At 35.9% G+C, this 26,679-nt stretch overlaps 1 protein-coding gene across 2 annotated transcripts in view; it reads left to right on the top strand.

The window, feature by feature from the left end:
• The window catches only part of FER (FER tyrosine kinase), a 173,623-nt gene that overhangs the window by 41,165 nt on the left and 105,779 nt on the right, over positions 1–26,679 (top strand). For both annotated transcript variants that reach the window (XR_010069042.1, XM_063319846.1), the window contains exons 6-10: positions 3,325–3,508; positions 6,056–6,193; positions 7,142–7,261; positions 10,307–10,429; positions 14,010–14,199. Coding sequence is in view for 1 of the 2 variants with exons in the window: in XM_063319846.1 (XP_063175916.1) it covers positions 3,325–3,508; positions 6,056–6,193; positions 7,142–7,261; positions 10,307–10,429; positions 14,010–14,199 (755 nt within the window). In the remaining variant the exon portion in view is untranslated. The remainder of the gene's footprint in view (positions 1–3,324; positions 3,509–6,055; positions 6,194–7,141; positions 7,262–10,306; positions 10,430–14,009; positions 14,200–26,679) is intronic.

Raw genomic sequence — 26,679 nt, 5'->3', positions numbered from 1 at the left:
ATGAAACATGAGTTTTGATTGTTTGCCAAAGACAAAACCTGTTACCGCTGGCAAAAGTTTTAGAGTTGCGATTGTTGTCTCTCCAAAACAGTTTTACAGAAATTTCTAAAGTGGATGGTTTCATTCATACTTAAATGAAAAATACTTCTCTGGTTGACAACTCTGGAGATGTGTTTTGTCTTTGCTGTGCAGATTAACTTTGCTCCTTTAGCTGAACTATAGTGCAAGAAATCTGTTCCTCCCAGGTATAAAGTTAGGTCAGTAGTTAGATTGTTTTCAATTAAATGACAGACATAATATCCTTTTGAAGTATTTTTATTACTCTGTGTTTAAAATGTAGCTGACAGTGGTAAGGTAGCAAGTGTTCTCAGCTTCATGGTAGTTTGTTACCTAGGGAGTTCCTGAGTCAGAAGTGCTGTCTCTCTTAGTTCTTAGTAGCTGTTCAGGGTTTTTTCTATCTGTACATGTCCATTCACTATTAAACCGTAGAAGCTTTTCATACTTACAATAACTTTGACCAACAGACTGCAGGTTAGCTACATGCTAGATGAAGAAGAATGTCCTTTGTTTTTAAAAAGGTACATACAATTTCCATATAATGCCTTACAGTTGTTACATTGAAAGAGGTTGGGAGGGTCTCTTAACTGTGTGTCCCCTCTCACATGTTGCTCCTCAGTCTCCTTGTGCTTCAGGTGTCCTCATTTTAGTCATTCTTTCTGGATTCCTTGTGTTTCCTACCATTCAGTGCTTGATGCCCTCCTCTAAACCTTTTTCATTTTGAATATGCCCTCCTTGAGGTAAAAGAACTGCATACTGCTTTATGTGGATGTAATCAGTGGCATAATAACACTGTCTGGTCCTTTGCTAAATAACATCTTATCTGATGCTGCTGATCACTGAGTTAACATTTCCATTGATCTTTCTGTACTAACCCCAAAGTCTCGTTCCTGAGTGCATTCAGTAAGCTTACAACGGATTACTAAGTTTGACTACTTTTTCCCCATGCGCATCTCTATAAGTATTCATACTATAATTTAACATTTTGTAATTGAACCAATACATCCGAAGGGTTTTTTTTCCAGTTCTTCACATCCCTGTTTGCTTCCTTCAGACAGCGTCTTCATTATCTTTGTGACCTCATATATCAGGACCCAACTGATATTCCTGGTGCACTCCACAGAGTGCCTGCTTCCTCCTGTAGAAACTGATCATAATATTTCAGCTAATACTTTCTCAGGTTGCTTTAAAGTTACAAAGCTAAACACCATCCAGTCCTCATAATTTATTCTTATTTAATTTCTTCTCTAACCTCTTCTTCTGACACCTCAGAAGAGAGAGATTCCTTTGTGTGTTCCTTATATGATGCAAGTTCAGCTTTTCAGGGTCTGTTCTCAAGCCTCTGTTCTGCCATTTAGCTATGAATGCTTCCGTTTCCTTTTTTCTCAACTATTTGCAATAGGTGGTAGAAATGTTAAAATCCAGTCTTCTTTATTACTTAAATTATTTTAAGATTATAAGACATGCAGCAGTCTTAATGAAATTGGTTTAGTTAGTGTATGTTTATCTGTGCAGGTAATTGTGAATCTGCACTTGATAATTGCAGATACAGGATTCATTTAAAATGCCTTTAGTTCCTGAAAAAGTAATGAGACAATTCATAAATATGAAGAAGATAACAAGGATATGAGTAAGGGCTTACATGTCTCAGTAAGGTATCATGTCAAAATAATCTCATATCCTTTTATGACAAGGGCAATGCACGATCAAGTTGAAAGTGTTGTAGTAGAGAAGCAAAACTTTGCATAAAACTGCTTAGAGAAGGGTTGTTAATGAGGTCCTGTCAAATAATGTGTCCTATGAGATGTTGCAGGATATGTGTTGAGATTACGTTTGGGTGGTATTTCACTGTTTCATTACTTTGTTTCAGAGTTTGTTTATTAAATTCCCAAGCATCATTATGCCTTGAAGGGATTGAAAGTGCCCTGGAGGGCAGCTGTGGAGGTAAAAATAATTTGATGAACTGAGAAATGATTCTCAAAAAGATAGCGTTACTTGACAGGATCAGATGTCAAAGCAAAAGTAATCAGTGATGCCATATTTATATGGTATTCAAGCAAGACACTTTTTGTTTCTTTATTTTTTTTATGAGCTAGAAGTATCTAGAATGTAAAGTTGTTCTTTGGCTTTGAGCCTTTACTGAAGTTGCACTTGTGTAAGATTGTGAACCAGTCAACTGCAAGAAGACAACAGGACTTAAAAGAGAAGACCTGTAGGTCCGTTAGTATGAAGTTTAGAGGGTTGGTCAGAAGAGGAGAGTATGTAATCTAATGTATAAGATATGGATTGCAGAGGATGGTAGAATCTACTTTTCATACCCATGGCGCATACAAAGTAAATAAGGGTTTAAATTAAAGCAATAAAAATTGACATTGGAGAGTGAAGGGGCAGGGAGGTGGGGGGATGCTTTCAGCTACTATAGCATGATACCTGAAGGATACTAAGAAGTTGCAAAGTTGTCTGTCATTGAGGAGCTTAGGAAAATCCTAAAAACATATGCCATATATTTGTGCAATTACTGTGGCAAAGAATAGAATAGGTGACCTCTTGAAGTACCTTGTAGCTCTCAGGTTCAGCACTGAACTGGTATTGTCAGGATGAACTTGAGAACTTCTAGTCTCTACTAGTGTAGACCTGAGATTGTAGAGCCAACCACCTGATCGTGATGGCGAGAGTGATAAGGAAATGTTAAATTGTAAGTAGAGAAGATGCCCATTTTGGACAGGAGTGACAGTGTGCGAGTTCAGCTACTTTTATGTAGACTGCACCATTGCTTTCTTGGGATGATATGTAGCAATAGAATTTTTGCTTGCAATAAATGACAGATTTTTAATGAATTATGAATCTGACCTAGTAGGACATCTCTTACTTTCTTCATTAAAAATGTTTATTTGCTCTGAGGTAAATAAAAGATTAGCTTTGTGATATTCATGTGTAAGACTTTTGTTCTTTATTCTTCAGTTATATTATTTTTATACCTGTGTAGGCAATGTTTTTCAGATACTTTAGATGAAGAATTTTCACATTTCTTCTCAAAGAAAATATAGCAGTTTTTTTTTTACTTAGTCTTTTAGTTAGAAACCCAAGACATTTGGTCGTACTAAAGACCTGAAAACAGTCAGATCTTACCTTCTTCATAGAAGTACGTTGAAAAGACTACTGTTGAAAAAGGTGCAAACTTATCATAAATCTAGTAGATTTATGTCATCTACAAGTTTGTATACTTTCAAATCACCATGTGCATTTTTCTTTTTTTTTTTTTCTTAGGAAAGGAGACTGAGAAAGCCAAAGATCGGTGTGACAAAGCCACTATGAAGCTTCATATGTTGCATAATCAGTATGTATTGGCACTGAAAGGAGCACAGTTACATCAGCACCAGTATTATGATACTACGCTTCCTCTGTTGCTTGATTCACTACAGAAGATGCAAGAAGAAATGATTAAAGCCCTGTAAGATGTATTTTTATATATTTTTAATTTGTGGAATTTTATATATGTAGTATTTTAATTAATTTATAGAATTATTTAAAGATAATAAACTGTGATTAATTGATTGTATATAAAGGGATAATGAAAAAAGATATTTTCATCTTTCAATTGACAATAATTCTGCATAGAAAAGTCTATCCAAATAATGCACACAGTGGTTTTGAGTGGTTACTTAAACATTCTAGCAAGACACCGTCTTCTCATAAACTTCAAAATCTTACAGATTAACTGCAGTGTTTATAGCTGAGCTCACACTTTATCCCTCGGCTGGTATACTATGAGAAGTTCTTTGCCTCTCTGGTAGACTTACTGTTATGAAATTCCAACAGCAACCGAGTTGGTTTAAACTGTTTGGCTATCTTGAAAGTCATTGTGGAGGATGGCCACGCAGATGTATTGTTAATCGTATGTGGGGGAGAAGTAGCAGGATCATACAAACCTGATCTCACTGTAAGGAATTCAGCTTTAAAAATGCGGTTACCTTTTTCCTGAAAGATTATTTTTTACATCATTACAGAAGGTGTGCAAATGGGTGATCTCTGAGAACAGATAGTGAGGACTTTAAGCCCTCTTTTCTGGTTTGTAACCACCACGCCGCCTCTTTGTCTTTCCTGAAAAATGGGAGCTGGTTAGGGAGTCTATTCTGTAGGTCTTTTTCTGGAGTGTTATTTAAATCACTTGGCCTAAAAGAAAGGGCAGTTGCTTTTTTTTGGTAGGTATTGTTCATTTAGATGTGAGGCACTCTTCTTTAACTAACCTTTTCTGAAGTCTACATTCTCGTCTACCTTGACTTCAGCACATAGGAAGTAAGGGAGAGTTGGGGATTTCACACTTTGCATGCTTGTGTGGTACAGACACCATTAACTGCCCTATGCAGTATCATATTAATTCCTTTGATTCTGGTGCAGGTATGAAAGTGAAATAGACCTTTGTAGTAGGCTCTGTACAGCCTTTTAATCTTAGTTTTATATGTAAAATCACAGCAAAAGACTACAGTTAAATTTGTTTGCTGTCAGGGGATTTCTCAAAATTGTGAGATGTGATAATTCTCTAAAGAATTCTATGACGGAACAAGAACCACTCGAACCCACTCACCTTTGCTATGTCTGGAGTAAAAAGCTGTAAAAAATATTTTTGTCACTACATAGACATTTTTTGTGAGATCTGAATGTAATTCTGAATGTAAGAAAATTACTGTAATTAATGTAATCTGAATGTAAAAAAATTACTCCTTTCTAGTATCTTTGCTGTACAAGAAGAGGTGGTGATTTCAGGTGTAGAGCTTGGTGTGGCCATCTGTGTGAAATATACTTCCTTAATAATCCTGATTTTGCAGATGAATTAGTTCGGTAAACCTGAAGTAAACTAACATTGCCAAAGATTTTTTTTTTTCCTGTAATTGACATACATTCCCTTTCTCTTCAGTATGGCGTTGCGGTAGTTGACATTGGCCTATCTTTTTGTCACACTCTTTGAACTATTTTCTGGTGTGTTGTGCACAGGCAGTGCAAGATTTAATGCCTTCTCTTGTCTGTTTTGTGCTCAGAAAAAGTATTCAAAAATCCAATCACTTCTTTCACAGAGTAAACATAACTTGAGATCTTATCCATGAAAAATCTGTTGATACTTTTTTCTCTGCATGTTCCTCTGGGATGGCCAAAATTCATCAGTATTTTAAGAAGGCTCACCATACTTCAGAGCCTGGCAAGCTAACAACTTTGTCAAAGATAAATGTAAACTAGGAAATGATTATGAGGGTTCATTTACGGAAAGCTGGAAGTTAAAGAGAATAGGAGGGTGTTCTGAGTATGTGTTACTGGATGCTACTAAGAGTAGTGGCACAATATCACTTATTCTTTTACCATACCCCATTCTGGTTTTTCCCACTCTCGGAAGCAGGTTAAGACAACGCTGGGCGGCTTGTAGTTTCTTGTAGGAACTTTCTGCTTGATTTTTGTTTCTTCTTGTAAATATATGCTAACTTGTGATTTATGATTGTCTGAATGGCAAATCATAAAAAAAAATGTATGAAAGATGATAGTTAAAACAATAAAGAAACACAGTTTTTAAGGGAAATGCACGCTATTTTGTGACTGGTTTTGCCTTATGCCAGATCGTATTTATTTTGTCAGTCAGAACATGATAAGCTTTAGTGTAGGTCATGCTTTACCAAGCATGGTTAAGTCCTTTGTGAAGAGGACTGTCATCAATAAGCTGTATACATTCCTTTTCCTTGTGATTTCTACAGTTTTTAGTGTATGTAGATGCACTGAAATCAATACAAGGAACATGGTCTTAGAGACTTCTCACTCACTCATAGCCAATCTGTAAAGAAAAGGCCACAGTTGATCTGTTATTTCTTTGAGTAATATATTGTCTTATTTTTTCCCTTTTTAGCCAGTTGCAACAAGCATTTGTAGAAACAGCAAATTGAAAGTTTGAAGCATCTTCAATGCCATCTATGCCTTCAGTGCCATGTTATACACTAGAATTTTTTTTCCTCTCTAGAAAAGGAATCTTGGATGAGTATAGCCAGATCACCAGTCTTGTAACAGAAGAGATTGTGAATGTCCATAAAGAGATCCAGACCTCGGTTGAACAGATAGATCCTAACTCTGAGTATAATGACTTCATAGATACTCACAGGTATGTATACGTTTTCATCTTGGTGTGCATGTTGATGTTTCATTTTTGAGAAAACCCTGAATTAAACTGCAACACTGCTTAAGAGATCAGAGTTGTATTTGTTTCTGTTTCGTTCCTTTTACATTGTTGCTTGTAAAGCTTTATCCTAGTTTGAAAATTGTTCTACTTGCATGTACAGAAAGCTGTCTGAAGGTCACGTTTTTAACCTGACTTTTTCTTTAGCCATCCATCTCTTTGGCTCTAGAAAAACAAAATTCCAGTTACTGTTACTACACGTGAAGAGCCGTAAATTTGGTACTGACAGCAGACTATACATGACAGTCCAGATTCAACGTGAGTTAATTCACTGTGTATTTGGATGCAGCTTGCATTCTGGGCTAACTAAGTTTTTTGGCTTTATTTCTCTTATTGTCCAAATTCTAGTTTAAAGTGAATTCTAGGTAACTGTACTCTGCAGTTATTGCAGGTTACACAGTAGCTGAGACTACAGAGTACGCAGATAATGCAAGAAAATTTTTGACTTTAAAAATAAACTCTATTTGCTATGTACTGAACTGTTACTTTGTATTAGTATATGCAGAAATAGTCCTATGACTTCTTGCATTATCTTTTTTGTTGTTATGTGCAAATTGGTAATTGTCACGTGCAGGTTTATAGCAGGATCAGCTAAGAGTGGACCCATTCACATTGATACCCCTTGAGAACCCTGGTTACGCTGTGGTCTTGATTCAAAGAATTGTATGCCAGTTTGTCATCTGGTATGATTTTAAGACTATGTTCTTCAAAGGAAAAAGAATATGTATCCAGTTGCTACCTTTTCTTTTATTTCACGTGTAATTTTAACTATATTTTAGTTATTAAAATAATTCAAAACATAATTATTTGCTTTATGATTTACTCACAGATACATGTTAATTTTGAAAATGTAACATTTATTTACTAAATTAGGTCGTCAGAAGTAGTTGAACAAGAAATAGAGTTTGATACATCTTTACTAGAAGAAAATGAAAACCTTCAAGCTAATGAGATCATGTGGAATAATCTAACAGCAGAAAGTTTACAAGTAACGTAAGTCTGTCTTTTCAAACCTTTCATCCTTTGGAAATGCTGTTATACATTGTATGTAGGCTCACTCAGATCAGCACATAGCTGTGTCCTCATTTTTAAGGTCCAGTTTCTAAAAATGATACTTTCACGCTATGGATTCTTTCCCATGCTAGTTTTATTGTTCCTTTGCACAAAATATTCCTCCCCAGTCTCTCTAAAAACTTGCCAACACTTTCAATGTATGTTCCTCTCCTTGCCAGTTAATCTGTACAGTGCCTCAAATCCATCATGAATCCTTCTTGGGAACATACAGTTTCATCTTCTCAAAAGTGTTTCCAAATTCAGTACTCTAGGAAAAATACTTAAATCTTTTGATGAAACCAGTGAGTACAGTCATGTAGTCAGTGATTTAAATTGCCATGCAGAAAATTTTCATGAATATATTTATTTCACTTGTTTTGTGTTTGCTTTCGTTTTCCAAAGTAAATTCTTATTCATTATTATAACCTTTAAAATACGTTAACTTACTAACACAGATGTAGCTGTTGTATTGCATTTCGTGGAGCTTTTAGCTATTCAGGGTGATAAACTACCTCTCTAGGTGTTTTTTTAATATATTGCCTAGTTAAATCTTTTTATTACTTTTACCAACTTCACCTTTAATCATTTGTTACTGGGGAACAAATCTCCTGCTGAGGTTATTATGTTCTTATTATATTATCAGCCTCAGCTTTTGACATAAAATGTTCCAATGCAGTCACTTGTGAGATTGCAATTCTTAATTGTACATTTAATTTTTTTATATTGATCATAGCAATTTAAAGTGGAAAATTCCGAATTTCATTCGTTGATGATGTTTTTGTTTTCTCTACTGTATTTCAGTCCATGTTTGACTTATTTGAAGTATTTTTTTTGCTTTAGAAAGCAAAACTGATAAAAATAAGGTATCAATGCTGTGTTGTGGGGGTTTTTTAAGTTTTTTAAAAATTTTCATCTGCTTAATAAAACCATGATACTTACTTCTTGTAGGTTTTTCTCAAAACCAAAATCAAAGTGAGTCCTAATAGCAGTGAAGTATTTCAAATATAAATGCATTGCAATATCTTCTGCATATTATTCTAATCCCTGTGTTTTCTCAACATGACAGAATCTCTGAATTTTATTTATTCATTTTCAAGGTCATTAATCATTCTCTCTTTTTTCCTGTGCAATCTGATTACTTTTTGTAAATTTATTCCTTAATAGGTATTGAAATAAACTTTCTAATATGAATATTCAGGCTCCTTTGTCAGACTCCTTAGTCCTGAAGCAGCTTCGCTTTCTTATGAAAGGATCCTTTAATAATTAAAGCCCCTCCCTTCCCTTTAAACATGCTTCTGTTTATAATATATTCTACATCATTACTAAATTGAGATTATTCTTGCGTAAACTATGTGAATGTTGTACATCTAGATGTACTTCAGCACAGTAACTGGAAAAACACATATACTGAATCTCCCTCTTCAAGAAAGTATTACCGTTTTTCAAATATTCTGCCTTCTATAGCTCAAAAGAGAAATAACTTAGTATTCTGTATCCCGTTGTTTAGAACTAAGACATTAGCATGTTTAAGTGAAAGAGATGAATTGCTGCTTTTATAGTAAATTATTCTGATGAAATTCATATTTGCATTTATGAATCTGTGTCCGCATATTTGCCTACATATATTCATTTTCAATAGAATTTCCAATGTGTCCTGTTAGAGATCTTATATTCACCCACTTTAAATTCTTTTGGGAATTTGAGAGAGAAATTTTATGGTGTGATACTATTTTTGGAACAGGAATCAAATAGCTCTTTTAAGTGTTGCTGTTGTTAAGGTGTTCATTTTCTGGTGTAGATTCAGGACTCTCAGCAAAAAAGTTTAACAGCATTAGGTCAGACCAAAGATTGACCTAACCAACTTTCTTCTCTCTTACATTAGCCAACGGGGAAGAGTCCAGGGAGGAGAACAAGAACAGGATGATCGTGCAATGCTGTTTCCTCAGGATGATCTCTCTGCTTCCCATAATTTTCAGCTCAGAAACGTTTTGAGACAGAAGTAGTATTAGTTTGTAATAGCCTTAGAGGTAGCTTATACTAGCCTTAGAGCTATATTTCTTGCTTGAATTTGTCCAGTCAGTTTCAGTATGCACAAGCATCTGTTGTCCACAGAACTTTTGGTCAAGGAATTCCAGAGATTAACTTCCTATTATGTGACTTGCTACTTCTTAGTTTCATTTTATGGCTCTTAAGTTCATGTTTTGGAAGAGGATAGGAACAGCCTACTCCTTTCTGACTATGGTATTGTAAACTTCTCTCATATTCCTACTCTGTGATCTCTTTTTCAGAGCCATCTTTAGCTTTAGTCTGTCCTTTCATAAAACTTACTCATATCCTTTATCAAGCTTGTAGTCTTTTTTTGAATGTTTTCAAGGTTACTGAATTGTTTTTGAGATGAATGACCAGGATTGCACAGGTAATCCAGATCCATAATTTAGAGAGAAACATACTGAGATTTGCTGTATTCTTGTTCTGCTTTGCTTTTAACAAATCCTAGATAATCATTCTGTTTGATTTTCTGACCACTGCAGTGTATCAAGCCAGTGTTTTCATGGAGTCATCTGCTGTAATTCCAAGATCTCATTTCTGAGTGGTAATGGTCAGCTTAGAGCCATTCACTAGATAAATATATCTTTGGGTTATTTTTCCCCTGTATATTTGCCTATTTCAGTATGCATTTAAATTAATCTTTGAAATGAAATTCCAGTTATTGAGTATCATAAGATCCAGAAAAAATCCATTTGTATTCTTCACGTTCAACCCCTTCCCTCTGCCTCAAATAATATTGTGTGGTCAGCATTCTTTGTCACATTTTAAACTGTTCTTTTTATTTGGATTATTACAAAAGTATGAATCAGCGCAGATTTTTGTGAAACTCCGCTAGCTCCTGGCACTGTAAAAACTGTTCATTCTTATCCTCTTATATTCTCAAATATATACAGTTTGTGTATTCACAACATGGATTTCTAAATTTATGTCTTACAGGTTAAAAACAGTAATAGAAGAACTGATTCAGACACAGCAAACCCTTTTGAGCAAAGAGGAACATGTGTTGGAACTGGAGAAAAAAATAGAAGAGTCCTCTAAGACTTGTGAAAAGAAGTCTGAGTAAGTGGGAAAAGCATCTATAACACAATTCCTAAGACTTAAATAAGAAATAACCTTCACTAATGTTGTTCTGCTTTTGTAGAAGTGGTTATTGTGAAAAACAACAATACGTTAGTTTTCCATCTCTAAAATAACGCTTACCCACTGTAGATCCTAATTCGTTGGAGAACCGAGCAGCTCCGTTTAGTTTAATACAATTCTTGTAATGTTGGGATGGCTCAAGAACTGAACCTTTAGTTAGTATTATAACTTCAGCTTGATGGAAGAGCAGGAATCAGTTCGGATTGCCTCTCTGAGTTCATTGCGTAGATATAATTTTGTGAAAGACTTTTTCAGAGTCATGTGCAAGACGTGTACTCTTTCTTACGCAATAACATATTTGGAACTCGTCAGGTTAAGTTCATTCTTTGTTGCATTTTCTTTACAAAACTGAATGTAGGTCTGATACCCTGTAGTACTGCATAGTAAATAATGAAGGCAAGTGATTAATGAGTGTTTTACAGTGCCATAAATACAACATTATTATGAAGAATTATTCTTGGGCAAGGTCTTGAGGTTTTTTTCTATCTCTCATTAGAAAAAAATATTCTCATCCTAGTCTAAACTGAAGTTAACACAACAGATAAAGAAACCTTCTGTCTGTAGTGATTTTTCCTGATTCTTCTTGCAAGCAGTCATAACCTTACTCATTACAATACCAGTGAACTGGAATGCAACTCCTCAGGTGATCCTGTCTTCATTCACTGAAGAAATCTTGAAGCTCTTTGTTGAAGACATCTTGTCACTTGATACATTGGCTGGTATTTCATTCATGTCCGAAACTTTATGTATGTATATGATATCAGTGTTCTGAGTTGATGCTTTCCTGTTCTTTCTTTAGTGAAGTTCAAATGTACTCACAGTATATTTTGCGATTTCTTGGTTCTTGACCTGTCTTCCTTGCTGCATGTTACTTAAAGGATAAACTGTATTTGAACTGGATGAGTTTGGTGGTGTTTCCTCATCGTTCCCCCTCCCAGCCCCTTCCCTGTATTGTTTTGTTATCAGTTCTTTCTCTCTGAAAATAGTTCGGACTGTCGCTGTGTTTCTTGCTGTGGGTAGGCTTCTTTGACTGATCCTGTAGCAGGTGTTTGTGTTGTTGAAGTGATTTCAGTTCAGACTGCACCAGTACCTGCATGTTTTATTAAAAAGAAATCTGTCTTAGATTTCTAGTTGTAAAAGTTTCCCTGAAATTACTCCAGTTCTGATTTGTCATTGCTCATGCCTTTCTCCAACAGACCCGTTTTCACCTTTTAAATGCAGCGCAGAATGATCAGGATGTTTTTGCACGTACTTACGGTCCTTAGAAGATCTCGTCCAACTGTTGCATGTTCTTGACTGCTGTCATAGCATATGGCACTGGCCTCAGTGCTGCAAGGCAAGGTGAAAGGTTAAGGTAGTAGAGCAATAAATGAAAGCTTGCCTTTTGAGCCAGAGGTCATTCTGTTGGTGCAATGCAAGCTTATCATCAGGCAAGAAAGTGAGGAGGTCCACTCTAAATGCAAGAGCTTTAGACCCTGTGTTATTATTGAGCCTCACGCAAGGTTCTGAGCTTCACCCTTCAGTGCTGAGGAAATCTCCTTGTCTGCTTTGTCTGGGCAAAATGGTGGTAAAAGCCTGCAAAATCCTGTTTTCTGTCTCTACTTGAACCAGTCTGGACTTAGCTGTCTCTCCACTTGTGTCTGACACAGCATCAGTGCCACAAGTTCTGAGTTGTTTATGGACTTTGCAGTGGTAGTCTGAGTTGGGTCTTGAAAGTATTTCTTGGTATCTAATTCTGGCAACACTACAAATTAATCTTTGGACAGACTACACTTTTCATTAGGTATGTGCAGAACTGCATCTCTAGGCCTCTGATTTTGTGTTCCTCCTCAATATTTGGCTGTATTGGTACTATTAGTCTGGCACCAATATCCCTTTCTGCCTTCAAATGGCGGTATCACCTGCAACCCAGAGAGTGCTTTAATTTTATTTTATTTATATATGTGTATGTCAAGCATACCATCTGCCCTTACGACATGGTAGCATGTTGAATATTTGGTTTTTTATTTGTTTCACCCTTTTACCGCTTCCCATCCTGTTGCTCTATTCTGGTCTCGCCAGGGTTTTTCACATAAGTTCTCACACTGTGGGGTTGCTAGCAGCTCCTGCTAGCCACAAGGGCTATAAATTTTGCCCTCATGCAAGCCATAGGCAAATAATTTTATACGTTCTAATTCCTCATGCATAGAAGGAATGGGGAGCATTCTAAGTTGGATTTGGGCAAATGAATTAGACGGGAATCCCTCTTGCCACAGTTTGGGAAAGAGAATAGCTTGTGACTTTTAACTTGCATGGTATGTCTTGTTATCTTTGGATCATGATGAATTGAAACCATTCAGTATTTGGGATGTTGTCATTCTAGCCAATGTGTATTCACCAAAGCCCTGCTGATAGTGGAAGGCCGTCATTTTCACAGAGTGATTGCTTTTTTTTCTCATAATGAGAACTAGACAAAGGAACATTATCTTGAGGATAATGCCAGGGTAATTGTTCATTTCTTTGTGTGATGCTTTTAAATGTGTGCAGTCTCATGCCAAACCTCAGTTTCAGGTCCTCTAATTGTGTCTTCATACATCATACTTAACCTTTTAAATGAATGATCATTCTGCTATTTGTGCAGAGTTCTGTTCTTCGATGACTTAGTACAATGCTCATCTGTAGGGATATGATTTTTTTCTTTTCCTGCCAATGAAGATTTTATGACAGATGGTTCCCTTATCATTTTGGAAACTGTCTGAGTAGTCATTTGGCTCAACATAAGTTTGTGAAGGAACAATCTTAACATCAATGACTTTTAAATTTATTTTTTTCTCCAAGGGTATGTCTTGCAGGAGAGACTGTCTTCAAGGGATTATCCTGAAGATACAGAGTGACAGAATACCGTGATTTTTCTTTATACTGCCCTCATTTTTCATAGTTCTGGTCCTTCTGCCTCCCTTATCTGCTCTTGCAGACTGCGATAACTCTGCATCTCTTTATAGACCACATGTCACTGGGCTCCAGTTGAGTGCTTTTAAGGGTGTCTGTATTGTACTGTGAATGGTTCTGTCTTTTAGGCAGCTTCTGCCCATCTTTGGTTTTGGCAGTTCTCAGGGATAATAGTCATCTAGGTACCTGTAGATGTTCTAAGTAATCTGCTTGTCCTTTATTAATGAATGAATTATGTCTGTCTTGGAGTATTCAGCGGTATGAGCGTTATTCAGGGAAAAGCCATAAAAACATGAGCATAAAAACATAAGAGCCATGCAGAAGACAAGAAAAAAATTGTCTTCGGCTCCTCATAGAGTTCAATTTATCTAGTATCATAAGAAGAATGTTAGACTGCAGTACAGAAATACTTGTGCAGTAGAGGACCTTTCAGTTCAGAAGAGACAACAGATATCTCTAACTTGACACTAGACGAATTTATACTGGATGTAAGGTGAGTTTAATTTTATGAAACAAAGTATGTATTTTAAATTATGTATATTTTTAAATTGTTTGTTATTTTACTCTGCAGTATTGTACTCTTGCTGAGCCAAAAGCAAGCACTGGAAGAACTTAAGCACACAGTTCAGCAATTAAGATGCTCTGAGGCAAAGTTTGCAGCCCAGAAGGAACTACTGGAACAAAAGGTGCAAGAGAATGATGGGAAAGAGCCACCACCTGTAGTGAATTATGAGGAAGATGCCAGATCAGTGACTTCTATGGTAAGTTTTATATCTGTTTTACTGAGTTGTGCAGGCTTGCTATTGTACTTTAGTCCTGGGATCAAAGTCTCAAGATAATCACAGGGATGACTGAAGTGAATAAACTTTACTTTGCATTTGTGAAGACTTGTTTAGAAAAACAGTTGCAATAACTTGTAACGCCCTCTGTATGTCTGTGGACTTGGTTTGGTCTTCTGTACTTTTGATGCTTAGGTTCTCATTAGACTATTCTATAATCAAAAGTATAAATCCTTAAGCAGTTTTAGTAAACATGACTGAGTAGCTATTGGTAATTTCATTGGCTGTGTTGAAGAAATACATTCACTGCTGTAGATAGAAAACTATAAAAGCTGTTGGAATTGCTGCACACATAGTGTAGTTGAGAACTGAATTTTATGTACGGTAAATTACTCTTTTCTTTAAATGGAAACAAACACTGGTTTCTTTGCAACTTATTTTTAAATGTTTACATCCTCTTAATAATCAAAAGAAACTTTTTGTGCTATGATGAGACCCCATGTAATTTAAATAGTATTTTGTGTGACTTCCTTTTCTCAATTGTATGCAGCTATGTGTAGAGATAATAGGCCACATAAAAAAGCAAACAAACAGTACCAGTTTACTAAAGGGACAAGCAGTAGTGTTTGCTTTTATGGATTAGGTTTGACATATATGATATGCTTGTGACTTGTTTTCTTTAGAGGTTTAGCCTGCCATTTCTTTTGGCCGACAGAGCAGTAGCTCAGTGAAATGATAATGAAATGGTTGTATTTGGAAGGAATGCTTTTGTTTTCTCTATCTGTGGAACCAAGTTTATTTTTTGTTCCATTCCCATTCTAGAGTTGTACTTAATTGTCAGTATTCTCTTGCTTCCACTACTACTGTTTAATATTTACAAGGCACTAGCAGGTGATTGCCATTTTTACTGGTACAAAACATTATTTTGCAAAGTTTGTATGCTTGTCATGATCTAGGAGGAGTTGATAAAGCACAAAAAGATGTAGGAGGAGACAGGAGATATCAGGATAATGACTGTGAAAGATTAGGAGGCTTGGAATTTTTTTTGGGTAGGCTACCTTATTAGTCATTTCATGTAATATCCTGCATATAGTGCTAGTGAATATTGTCTGTAAGGGTTAGTTGAGATGATGAGTCTAATCAAGAGAATGGTATTGTTCCACCTTAGTTCAAGATTACTGGAATTTGTCTTCTGGCATCCAAATGTCTCAATAGGTGGCAGAAAATAATCCTTGCATATATGTACAATACACAGTCAAGAATTCTGACCTCTTAATTTTTTTTTTAATGAAAGTTATCTATGATAATTTATATCTTTTTTTTTTTCCCCTGGAGGATATACATACTAAGATTTCTAGAAAGATGCAAGAAATACATTTTCGCTTATGTTAAATTTGCTGGGAGTAACAAAAATGTCACTATTTTGGCTTCAGAGGAATTAGCTTTATGATTCGTATGCAACATAAAAATAACAATATGACTTAAGTTCTAGGTGATTTCACTTGAGTAAGTTATTTAAGACAGGAAAATACCACTTAAGTTTTGTTTAACTATTTATTAAGTTGATATCCTGTCCTAGTAAAATTGACTAAAAAGTGGTAGATGCAACTGCAGTCTAACTTAAACTTTTTGCAAATTGCTTTACTTTGAGTGGGCAGTCTTGACTGTATCTCAACATGAAAAAATAATACACTGGTGGGCTGTTCGTATAAATAAGCATCCTGGTGATTTTTATAGTTTGTTTTTTTTTTTAAACTCCTTAAAATTATTAAGCTGCTAAATGATCAGCAATATGTTTTTGCTGCTGATTGCTCATCCTGGTATCATTCAAGAGGGTTGTTTTTTCTTCAACTATAAATCTGTTTAGGTTTCTCCTCTTTATCTAAATGCAGTTCATCTAAATGTTGCCTGATACTGCATTTGAATGTGGTTATTTATTCCTCTTCAGAAATTCATTGTAAACACTTGTCTTACAAATTCTTTTCCGAAGAATGACAGAATCATAATTGGCTTGTGTTGTGAGCATGCATATGAAGTAAATTTTCATGTATTCAGTCACAAGTGGACTTTTTTTTTTTTTTTGGTAATTTAAAATTAAAAATACGATATACAAAACAATTTTGTAAAGTTTCATGACTCTAATTATTTATGTGGTATCATAAATACAGCTAGTTTCATAGTGGAATAGTTCACAAGTTGTTTTGTTTTCCATCTCTTACATTAGGTAACAGTACAATAGAATGCTAACAAGGAATGAAATACTGAAATGCTGTTTCATGTGGTTTTATAGACAGTGTTATGTTACATGTGTGTTATAACTTTTGTTTCCTTGTTCTTTTTTGCCTTTGTTAACTGTAGGAAGTCTCATATTTTGTTAGTGTTTTCAGTATGGTTTAGTTTGGTCAACCTATTCTATTGTTTGTGAATGCTAGCTGTGTATTGGTGTTCAAGTACACATTTCAAGAAAAAGGGAAATTGCTGGATGATTCTGATTCTGTTTTGTTCAATCATGATAGCATAGCAAGGAGTTAGAAAAATTCTAATTTTGGCCATTCCTGAGCATTGCATTTAACAATATTGACATCATATGTAGAAAAATAAAACGTATTTTCTTGTTTCTAATATTTATACTTTTCTACTGAGATAACCATACAAGTCAGAGATAATTTTAATGCTGAAGGTGCTACAAGTTTAAAATAATGTCTTTGAGCCCTTTACAGTTATGCAGTTATGTTACTGTGCGTTATGTGATCAGGAGAATCATTGTTAATGTTTCGTTCTATACTTATATTAAATTAAGGAGATAGATACTAGGGAAAGCTGGTTATTCCTTGTAAACAGCTGGGGTCTTTTTAAAAAATGTGGTAGCATACAAATTTTTATATATTATGTCAATTTACAAAAATTAACTAGTAACTGGAAGCTTTGAAGTAACTTCTCATTGTTTAGATGTTCAGTCAGTGGAGGTATGGCCTGTCATTTGTCCTGAGATATGTATGCTATTCTTGTATTAATATGACCAACAGACCACGGCAGTAGTCCGCCATAATTAAAACAAAGAAAACAACAACAAAACTTCTGTATGTCTAATGAACTGGTTAGAAATAAACACATCAGGAATATTTGGAATATGCAGTGCCAGTTAAACATTTACTCAGGAAATTAAGTACAATGATGGTGGTTTGCATATCATAGTAAGACTTCAAAATTACAGCTTCAGTATTGACTTGGAAGTTGTTACAGAATAGGAAATATTCAGGGAGTGCTTAAGCCTGGCAATAGATTTAGTTAATATAAAATAATAATTCATTTTGTTTAGCAATTATACAGTAAAATCTGTATGCCACATTAATATGTCTTCCCCTTTTTCCTTACATGATAAAACCAGATATTGTAAAGGTGCAAACCCATTATTTTAAAGAATATGTATTTAAAACTATATGGTTTTCACCACTGATAAAACCGAGACTTGTTACGGAGGTTCTGCAATATTTCAAAGACTTGTCAGCAGGTGGAGCTCAGTGCCAGAAGACTAGTTATGACTGAATAATCAAAATTTTTCAACATCAGATATGTTTATAAAAGGCATATGAGACACAGAAAAGTGGAGGGAAAAAATGTGTGTTCTCATGTGTCTAATATCTAAATTATCTGAAATGGTGGTTTGCGTTTTTTTGTTATGATTTTTTTGATTTTTTTTTTTTTTTTTTTACAAATCATAAAATACAACTGTAATGTAGAAGGACCCTAACGCATGGTCGTCAACTGCATGTAAGGCAACTGAAAGAGCTGTGCAGCTGTAGTGCCCATGGAGCAACAGTACAAAGTCACTGTTCTTTCTCCATAAGCTCCTTAAAGGACTTCCAGTTCTTCTTGGTTAGGATGGAAAGCTCTGGAGTACAGATGAGTCAGGAAGGAGACTGTAATGTCTCTAGTAACATGAACTCATGAAATGTAGACAGCTGAAGCATCATATAATGATACAGCCAGTGGAGTAGGATGGATCTAACTATTAATGCACCATTCCAGGAGAGTGCCATGCTTAAAACTGTACAAAAATGGGTATTAGTATGATATTTTGCATTTCTGAATTCCAGTTTTATCTGTTGTAGCAGAACTATCCAAAAGGGAAAAAAAAATAAAAGTTCACTGCATATCTAATTAGTTTTACTATTTGCTATTTGTTTTTAAAAGACTTCAGAGATCCTATTCTCAGTGATTGCTTTAAAAGATAAGCCAGCTTTTGGTGAAGACTGTGGTAAATAAAAAGAATGTTCTCAGTGGTTATGGTAGAAAAAAATATTAAATGCATGAAACAGTGCTACAGTTGTAGTTTCATTATTTGTAAATTATTCTACAAGTACATTTTTATTTTCCTACTGTGAGTGCTTAATATTTCCATCGCTGCTTTCTGGAATCCATGACTCAGTGCTCCTTCTAATAGTGTGATCAACAAACTAATAGTCTTAGAGTCTTCCCCTGCAGGATTGGGTTTGAGGCAAGTGTTTTCAGGATTCTCACTAAAATCATAATTGACAAATTTGATCAATTTGTACGTTTTGAATTTTTTAAAGTCTGTTACATAGATATGAAACAGCATTTACAGGTGTTGGTTATGTGATTAAAGATGCTTCATTAAATGCATTTTAGATGATGTCTCGTAAGGCCCTGAAACATAATCTGCTGAGAGATGTACCCACACTCTAGGGGGTCTGCTTTTCCCATACTGTCTCAGGCTATATAGGATCTTTATTTGCAAACAGATGCAGGGAAATGATTAGCTTCTGTGACAGCACAATGCAGCAGTAGCAGAAAGCTTGATGGTAGAGATAAAATTATTACTTTTTTTCTTACTGACTCAGAAGAATTGAGGCATTCCTACACTTTGTAATGCATTGCCAAACAGCTCCCTTGTTTATCTGTCCATGTAAGCAATTGTCTACTAATTTGTGGCTCATGACATTTATATAAAACTAAGTTTATATGAAGACATGTATTAGGAAGTGGTAGAGGAGCCCTTCATATTTATTTGATTTCTATATTTATAAAACTTGTAGACCTCTGCTGTGCTATTCCAAGATTTTAAGTTACTTGTCAACAGAAACAGGGCCAAAGTAAGGTTGTGCAGTGTTGGCATCCTTATCCTTTCTCTTATTTTTGTCTCAGCAGAGGAAACGTTGAGTCAGTCATGTCAGACTGCCAGTGCAGTCATGTTGTAGAAATTGTGCCTATTAATTCATAAAAGACTTGGAAATAAACAGTTGTATTTGTTGGATGCCCGGACAGCTGAAGTTCAACTAAGTGATCTTTGGTTTGGGCCACTTTCCAAGCTTGCTGGCTGGACCTGTGGTTCTGGTTTACAGCCAGAACTTAACATGGAGCAAAATTGCTCCAAATGTCAGATGCTTCTAGGCAGCGTGGAGCATGAACTCAGTTCCTCTTGGTCTCAGAGTGACTATGTTCTAGTTTCTGTTTCTTTTCTTTGTAAATCCTGCTTGCCTGATGGACATACATCAGAGGAAGAGCAATCCAAAAGGAGATACTAAGGTAATAGACAGCTAAACTCAGTCATACTTAGTCCCACCTGGGTATTACTGACTGGTCCAGAATTTACAAGATGGGAGGTCAATGGAGTTGTCAAGCCTCTTTCCAGTGAACATGCCTAGAGACTTCTGAAGTAAAAGATTAATGTGACAGTAATCTTTTCATAGTCTATGGCTCAGGAATTATGTATTTCTTCAGGTTAGCATATTATGTATCAAGAAGTGTTGAGCAATAATTTAGTCTGGGGGAAGGACAAAATTAGAAGCGTGAGCGAACTTTGTAAGAAATGGAGGGAGGTGGCTCGTTCAGAGTATACAAAACTCTCAGAATATTTTAAGTGCAGAATTAGTTTACCTTCTCCGTATGAAGGAGAGTATATGTACTTGAGATAAGTACATATGCTTCTCTTGAACTGCCAAAAATATTTCAAGAGCTTTCAATTTTCCTTGAGGAAGAAGGTTTCATCATAGTAGAGCTGCAGCATTGCATACCCACAGGGGATTTGTTATTTCAGTAAAAATATTCTCTGTGAATTAGGAAAGCTTCACTCAGAAGTTTCCCTTTGAACAAGAACAGAAATCACATACTGGTATTCAGCATACGTTTCAGTATGTGTTGGAATGTTTCTCTGTGTGCTGGGAGGAAAGTAGTCATTTTTTTGCCAGAATTATCACCATTGGCTTCTTGCATCTTTTTTGTCGCAGTGGGACCAAATTAGTGTGATTATTAACTTCTTACAGCCTCTAGGCAGCACACAGGAAATAAAATGATAGGATTTGTCTGCTTTAAATCACCTCTCTCCTTTGATTTTCTTCTTTTTAAGTGGCTGGTTAAAAATACCCTTGTTTTTAAAGGCAATTATGGTGCTTCTAAAAGTCTTCGAATGTACTGTAAAATATTTCCTGGAATTAGAATTTATTTTAATCTACTGCCACTGGTAGTTTATTGCCAGATTTGAAGCATATGATTTTATGACTTGCTCTGTGGCCTCTGCTCTTTTCTGGCATGTGGGGAAGCTCTTACCTGGTACAGACTGAGAAACCAGAATGGCAATCTAATCCATTTTTCAGAGCATTCCGCTTAAGATACAGACCAGGTCATTTTTTTTTTTTCCCTTTTTGCGTTTTACTGTTGGTGATCTTTAACAGTGGGGTAAGTGAAATAGTGCGTTTCAGGTATCACTGAACTTTTTTCTTTGGGTCATCCTGTAGTAAGATAGATGCAAAACATTTTTGGTCAACTTGGGATCCAGCTGCCTGAACATCACTATTAATGCCGTTTTTAGATTGCTTAAGGTTTCAGGCCTGACATCAGGCTGTGACTCATGTCTGCCAGTTCCTTGGATAACCTAAGCCATAAAGAATACTAGATATTAATGTCCAAACAAGAGAAGCCCACTTTTCAACAGACACTTTGAAGATCTTGGCTCAAAAAAGTCTTTAATGGTAAGGAATGCAAAAGTCCCGTGTGACATGTGAGAGTCACTGTAATCCAGTCAAAAAAATACAGGATTACTTATCCTAACTTCTTTTTAGGGAGGTACGGAAACAGGCCACAAGAAACTTATGTTTACTCGGCTGTTGTGTTAGGGTAGTGTGAGAAATACAATGACATTAGCATGAAAATAACAGTAGATGCCCAGGAGTTTCTGAAACTAATGTCCTCATCCTAGGAATAAAGAAAGCTTGGAGTATCACAGCCAAGATGCAAGGAAATGTGTCATTCTTGAAAAATGATTGAAAGCCTTGAATTTTAGGGCACTATTGAACTCTGATGAATTACTTCTATTTTTTTAATCAAATAACATTCTTGATCTGTAAGAGCATGTGCAGGTTTGTTTTCTGGAATTTACTGCAGAATTTTTCTGCAAACAAAGTACTTTTCTTAACACCCCCCCGCCCCCCTGAGCTTCTTAATTGCAGAAGGTAAGAGTTCTCTGTCTGTAAACTAGGTTATAGACCTGTACAACTCAAAAAATCTCCAGAAACAGTAAACCAAATTAAGAATAGAGTAGCTAAGAATGACTTGCCTACCTTTACATTTTCCTTAGTCTCACTCATTGCCTTTAATAAAAGACATTTGGTAAAAAAAAAAATAAAAAAAAGTCCTCTTCCAGAATATATTCTGCGTCTCTTGGCTGGAGGGAATGCAGAGGAGGTTGTTCTGGGGAAAAAAAATCAAATCTAACATCTGTGAGATGCTGAGTTTATATCGTCTCTTTACTAGGTGCTCCTCAGTGGTCCTTTGGTTCCTAATCAGCATTTACTTGAGCGAGTAAAGTTCTTAGTCTAATTTCTTTTCCATTAACCGTTTTAGGGAGTTACTAAAACTACTTGGAACAGGTACTTCATTTGACTTCTTATTAACATTTGGCAGCTTTATTATGTTTCATAAATGCAAAATGAAAGCATACATAGTATAATCAAGAAAAATACACGATACAAGTGATACAGCCTGAGAATTTAAAGAATTAGGAACTATAGCTGAAAATATTTGTTTTTGATGTGCCTCAGAATTACTTGTTTTATATCCAGCTGCTGGCTACAAGTGCTAAGATGAAATAAAATCACTCAGTGTTTGGGTTTATATGTAACATAAACTTCTGCCATTCCCCCTTTAAGTTTTGCCAAAACTTTGTGACAATGAGGATTTTCACAATGGCTAACATTGCTAGTAGAAATTACTAGAAATTACTGATTCTTTTTGAGGGGGGAGTGAAAGAAGTTTCTTCTGTAACAGAGAAGGCTGGCCTTTGATTTGACAAACAGCTTGAGCATGCTTAATAGGTACTACTGATGAACTTTAAGGAGAGACTCCTTGGTTGGACAGTCCCCTTTTAAAGAATAATGACTGAAACATGGGAAAGACTCCTTCTGTTGACCACTGAGCATAACAACTCAAAGTCTTCTTGTAATTCTGCAGGAGAAATACTACCTAATTTATTTTGTCTCATTCTACTAGATACAATTTATGGTCTTCAGCTTGGATAGGATTGAAATCTGTTGATCTCTGGTACCATTACTGAGACTTGCACACTGAGTCTTTCCTCCTTGATGTCTGTATTTTCAGAATAGTCTTGTTTGTGTTAATGATTTATACAGCTGTGATTTGAGGTATGACATGAATTCAGTGGACCATAGGCTTTACTCAGAGTAGAATTTGAACACTCCTTATTTATTTGGTTTACATTTTTGTTATTCTGGTTTTTAAATTGGCAGATATTTTTGGTGGTGTTTACTTAATGTGTAAAAATGTCAAACACTATGTTGGTTTGCTGTTTCCCGCATTAGAAAAATTTGTGTATTATGCATGTCTGTTCTGAACAAGAATACTGGTATATTTCTAGTAGTTATGCCAGTATATATTATTTATAGAAACACAAGCTTAATTTTAAATTGGCATCCTACAAAGATTACTCATTAAGCCTACCTCAGATATGCTGCTGAAGTTGTGTGTTGCAGCTGTCACAAAGTTGCTGTATCATTTTATCTGTTAATATGCAAGCTGATTTTGTTAATAAACTGATGCAGGTGAAAACCAAAAGCAAACATCACAGTCTGACTACGCTAGTTGTCAAACAAAAATACCTCATCAAACTTGAATTTAGTCATACTACCAGATCCTTCTGGTTATGAAAGGATCAGTTGTATTCTTTAATACTGCTAACGTAAATGTGGATCTGGCTAAGAGTCTGTTGTGTCCCATCTGACTGAAGCCATTTGGGGTTAACTCCATGAAGTTTTGTTTTACTGTGATAAAACAAATGCATCCGCTCACAATATGATTTTCCAAACAGTATACAATCACCAGTCTGTATTTAGTACCGTGATTTATTGGAGGAAGAAAGAGGCCTTACGTCCTGTCAGATCACATAACACATGTAATGCTGTTTCATGTCACTTGATGTAGCATTTCCCAGGGTGGCTTCATTAAAGACAATCAATGAGTCGTTAGAGCCAGTGAATAAGTCATAAGAGGGATCTTTATTGGTAGGTGCCAGTTTTTGGGTGGCAGCGTGGAGAAGGCAGAATCCAACAAATGTCACCTTAAACCGGTCAGAATGGTATCATAATAAACTTATAGACAACACACCTCTGGTGAGTTCATGTAGTGGGTGGTTGGGCCTCTGGAAACTTCCTTTGAGGTTAGGGGAAAACTTGGGGGGTGTCCGTCCATTGTCGTCCCCCAGTAGAGTACTGTCTTCTGTAGGTTGTCATGGACCGCTACTAAAGTTGGGTTGGAAGTCCCTTCCTACAACCTGTGAGTCTACAGCTATCGAATATTTGGTTCTTGGTGTCTTGTGAACCCTGGAAGAACTTATGGTTACTTGTGGATTTCAAGGTCGTGCAATACAGAGAGTGTGTTCCTGTTCTCAGTTCCTTCCTTACATGTTGACTTCTGGACACTGTTCCCCAGCAGGTGTTGGCACTTCAGCGGTAAGGCTGCTTCAATGCCTCTAATCCTTTTCCAGGGTCCAGACTTTCTTGGGCTTGAATGCTTAAAATCTGAACTCCACTACTAGATTTGTCACACAATTTTCTGTAGCAGGCATTAACTGTGTGTATCTGTGACTAAAAAGCAACCAAATCCAAACTACAGCTTTTTGAATATATATCCAATGAGATCTGGAAAGACAATGTCATTCCTTCTATTATTGAGTAGTGCATTCTAATTAAAGTAATTGACCTGTGTACTAAGTGCAGTTATTAACAGCATGCTGTATTCAGTTCATGCTATGTTTATAAATACTCTATTTGGATATCTTTTGGCCTGCATAGCCCCCACTTGGCGCAGTGCTCTGTTTGCTGGCTGATGTACAGACTACTTGCTCCCATAGCTTCAGTTTTCACTTTATGCAGCTTGTACAGCATCCAGTTACTTACTTGAGTTGTCTATCCATGTCTTCTCCTTTGGCTACAAAATGCTGAACTCTAAAGAGATGCAGTCCTCCTTGGAAAATCTCCTTTTGGAGGGAACCTTTGCTTGAGTTGAGGACAGGTGAAAGTTTGTTTTTTTTTTCTCTAGGAAGAAACCCCCAGACCATCCTCCTCATTGACCTCCTACCTTTGCTCTGTATTCCCTGTATTATTCTGGAATGTCTTTTGACTAGCCCCCATGACAGCAGTAATTCACCTGCTTGTAGCTCATAGCTGTAATTTTTCTTTTTGCTGACTTCTAGTTACCCTCCCTTCAAACTGTGAGACAGATTTGCTGTATGAAAACATACTTTGTCAGGATCCTGATGCCATTGTAGTTGGTGGGACCAGAGGAGCTTTGGCTGTGCAGATCAGGAATATAGGATTGAAAACAGTTAATGCTTTGTGCCGTGCTGAAATGTGGCTTGGCTTCCTATCTGGAATTTTGGTGGTTTAAAATAACCAGAACACAGGTTTTGATAGTAATGAGAAAAGGAGAATGGTTTGTGTTTCTCAGTCTGCAGGGTATGTCAGTATATGTGGATTTCTGGCAAGCCTATTAGTGTCATTTTAAGTTTGTGGTTAGTAATTTTCAGTTCCAGGTGGCATTCTTTGGCATGTACACTGCTCTCCAGGGATTCACCAACATGCTAGTGGTAGCTGTGGGTGATTTTCATTGTTTCCATATTTCAGCTGCTGACCATTGCAGAGACTGTTAGGAATTGAGGGGTTTTGGCCATTTTCTGCAAGGCTTTTTATATTCAACAGTCCAGATCCTCGCATAAAAAAAGTCTGGAGGTTGTATTTATATCTGCTTAATCTTCTGGGTTCATTGTGTGGTGCACTGTATGGGTAGTTTGGTACTTGACACCTGCACTGCAAAATTCTTCAAGCCTCATGCGAAATGTAGGCAGAGGTTCTACACTTGTGGCTTTGTATTATTAGCCCATATAGATGTCTTTCACCAGATTTTTCCTCTCTTAAAAATGCCCTGTTTTGATGAGTCTTGAACATAGGTCAGCAAGGATGACTACCTCTTTTTATTGGGTCAGTAGCTGTAATGAAGTTCTGTTAGTCCTTAAGTAATATTTACCAGTTTGAAGAGTGAGGTGTTAACTTTTCTAAAAGTTCAGCTGTCTACCAGCCACCTAAAACTTTACCATTCAGTTGAGGAAGTGCTATTACAGAATATCGTCATGTTTTAAGTGTCAAAACCACTGTCTGCCTTTATACTTTTTGTGGATTATATGAAAACTTCAGGACATAGAATTTCCTTTCTACACTAATGTCCATCTTTGGTGGAGGAAAACTGGTCAGTTGGTTTTATCACAATTTAGTCAAATAGAGATTAAGTTTTACAAATACTAGTAATGCAGCATAACAATTGTGTATTTAAAAGAAATACATTTCTTCCATTACCTTATCAAGCCATTACCTTATGAAGCATTTTCTTTCTAGCTAATGTTTTGGGGTTTGTTTTTTAACTTATAAGGGGGATGGCAGGATCAATCTGTGTGTATGTGTGTGTGTGTGTGTATGCATTTATATAACCAGTTTTAAAACATATTTCACATTGAAGACTTCATCACTTCAAATGACAGCTATAGTGTTGATCTTGATTACAACTCTGGGGCAGCAATTCTAGTGTTACTGTATTTCTCTGTTCTTCTGTAGAATTTGGGTTATACACGCCTGAGACTATTTCAGCTGGATGTATATAGTAATAAAGTACAGAATAAAGCTAACCTCTTTGCATCAAAAATGCTCCTAAGAATTTTTAATTTTAAATGATTTGTGGATGCCTTTGTATTTCTAGCTAATAAAACACGTGCTTTTGATCACCATCTGACACACTGTAATGTTTAGATGATGGAAATATAAAATTTCCTGACAGTTGGTTTGCCTTGCATGTTTTGTGATCTCTTAACATTTTTTCTTTAACGTATTTTGAGCTTCATGTTGTTTTAAATTTTTGGTTATAGTCTTGAAATTTCAGTTCACA

The sequence above is a fragment of the Chroicocephalus ridibundus genome, chromosome Z (genome assembly GCF_963924245.1).
Source record: "Chroicocephalus ridibundus chromosome Z, bChrRid1.1, whole genome shotgun sequence".
Classification (NCBI taxonomy): Eukaryota; Metazoa; Chordata; class Aves; order Charadriiformes; family Laridae; genus Chroicocephalus; species Chroicocephalus ridibundus.
This window is presented reverse-complemented; position numbering and strand designations above follow the sequence as displayed.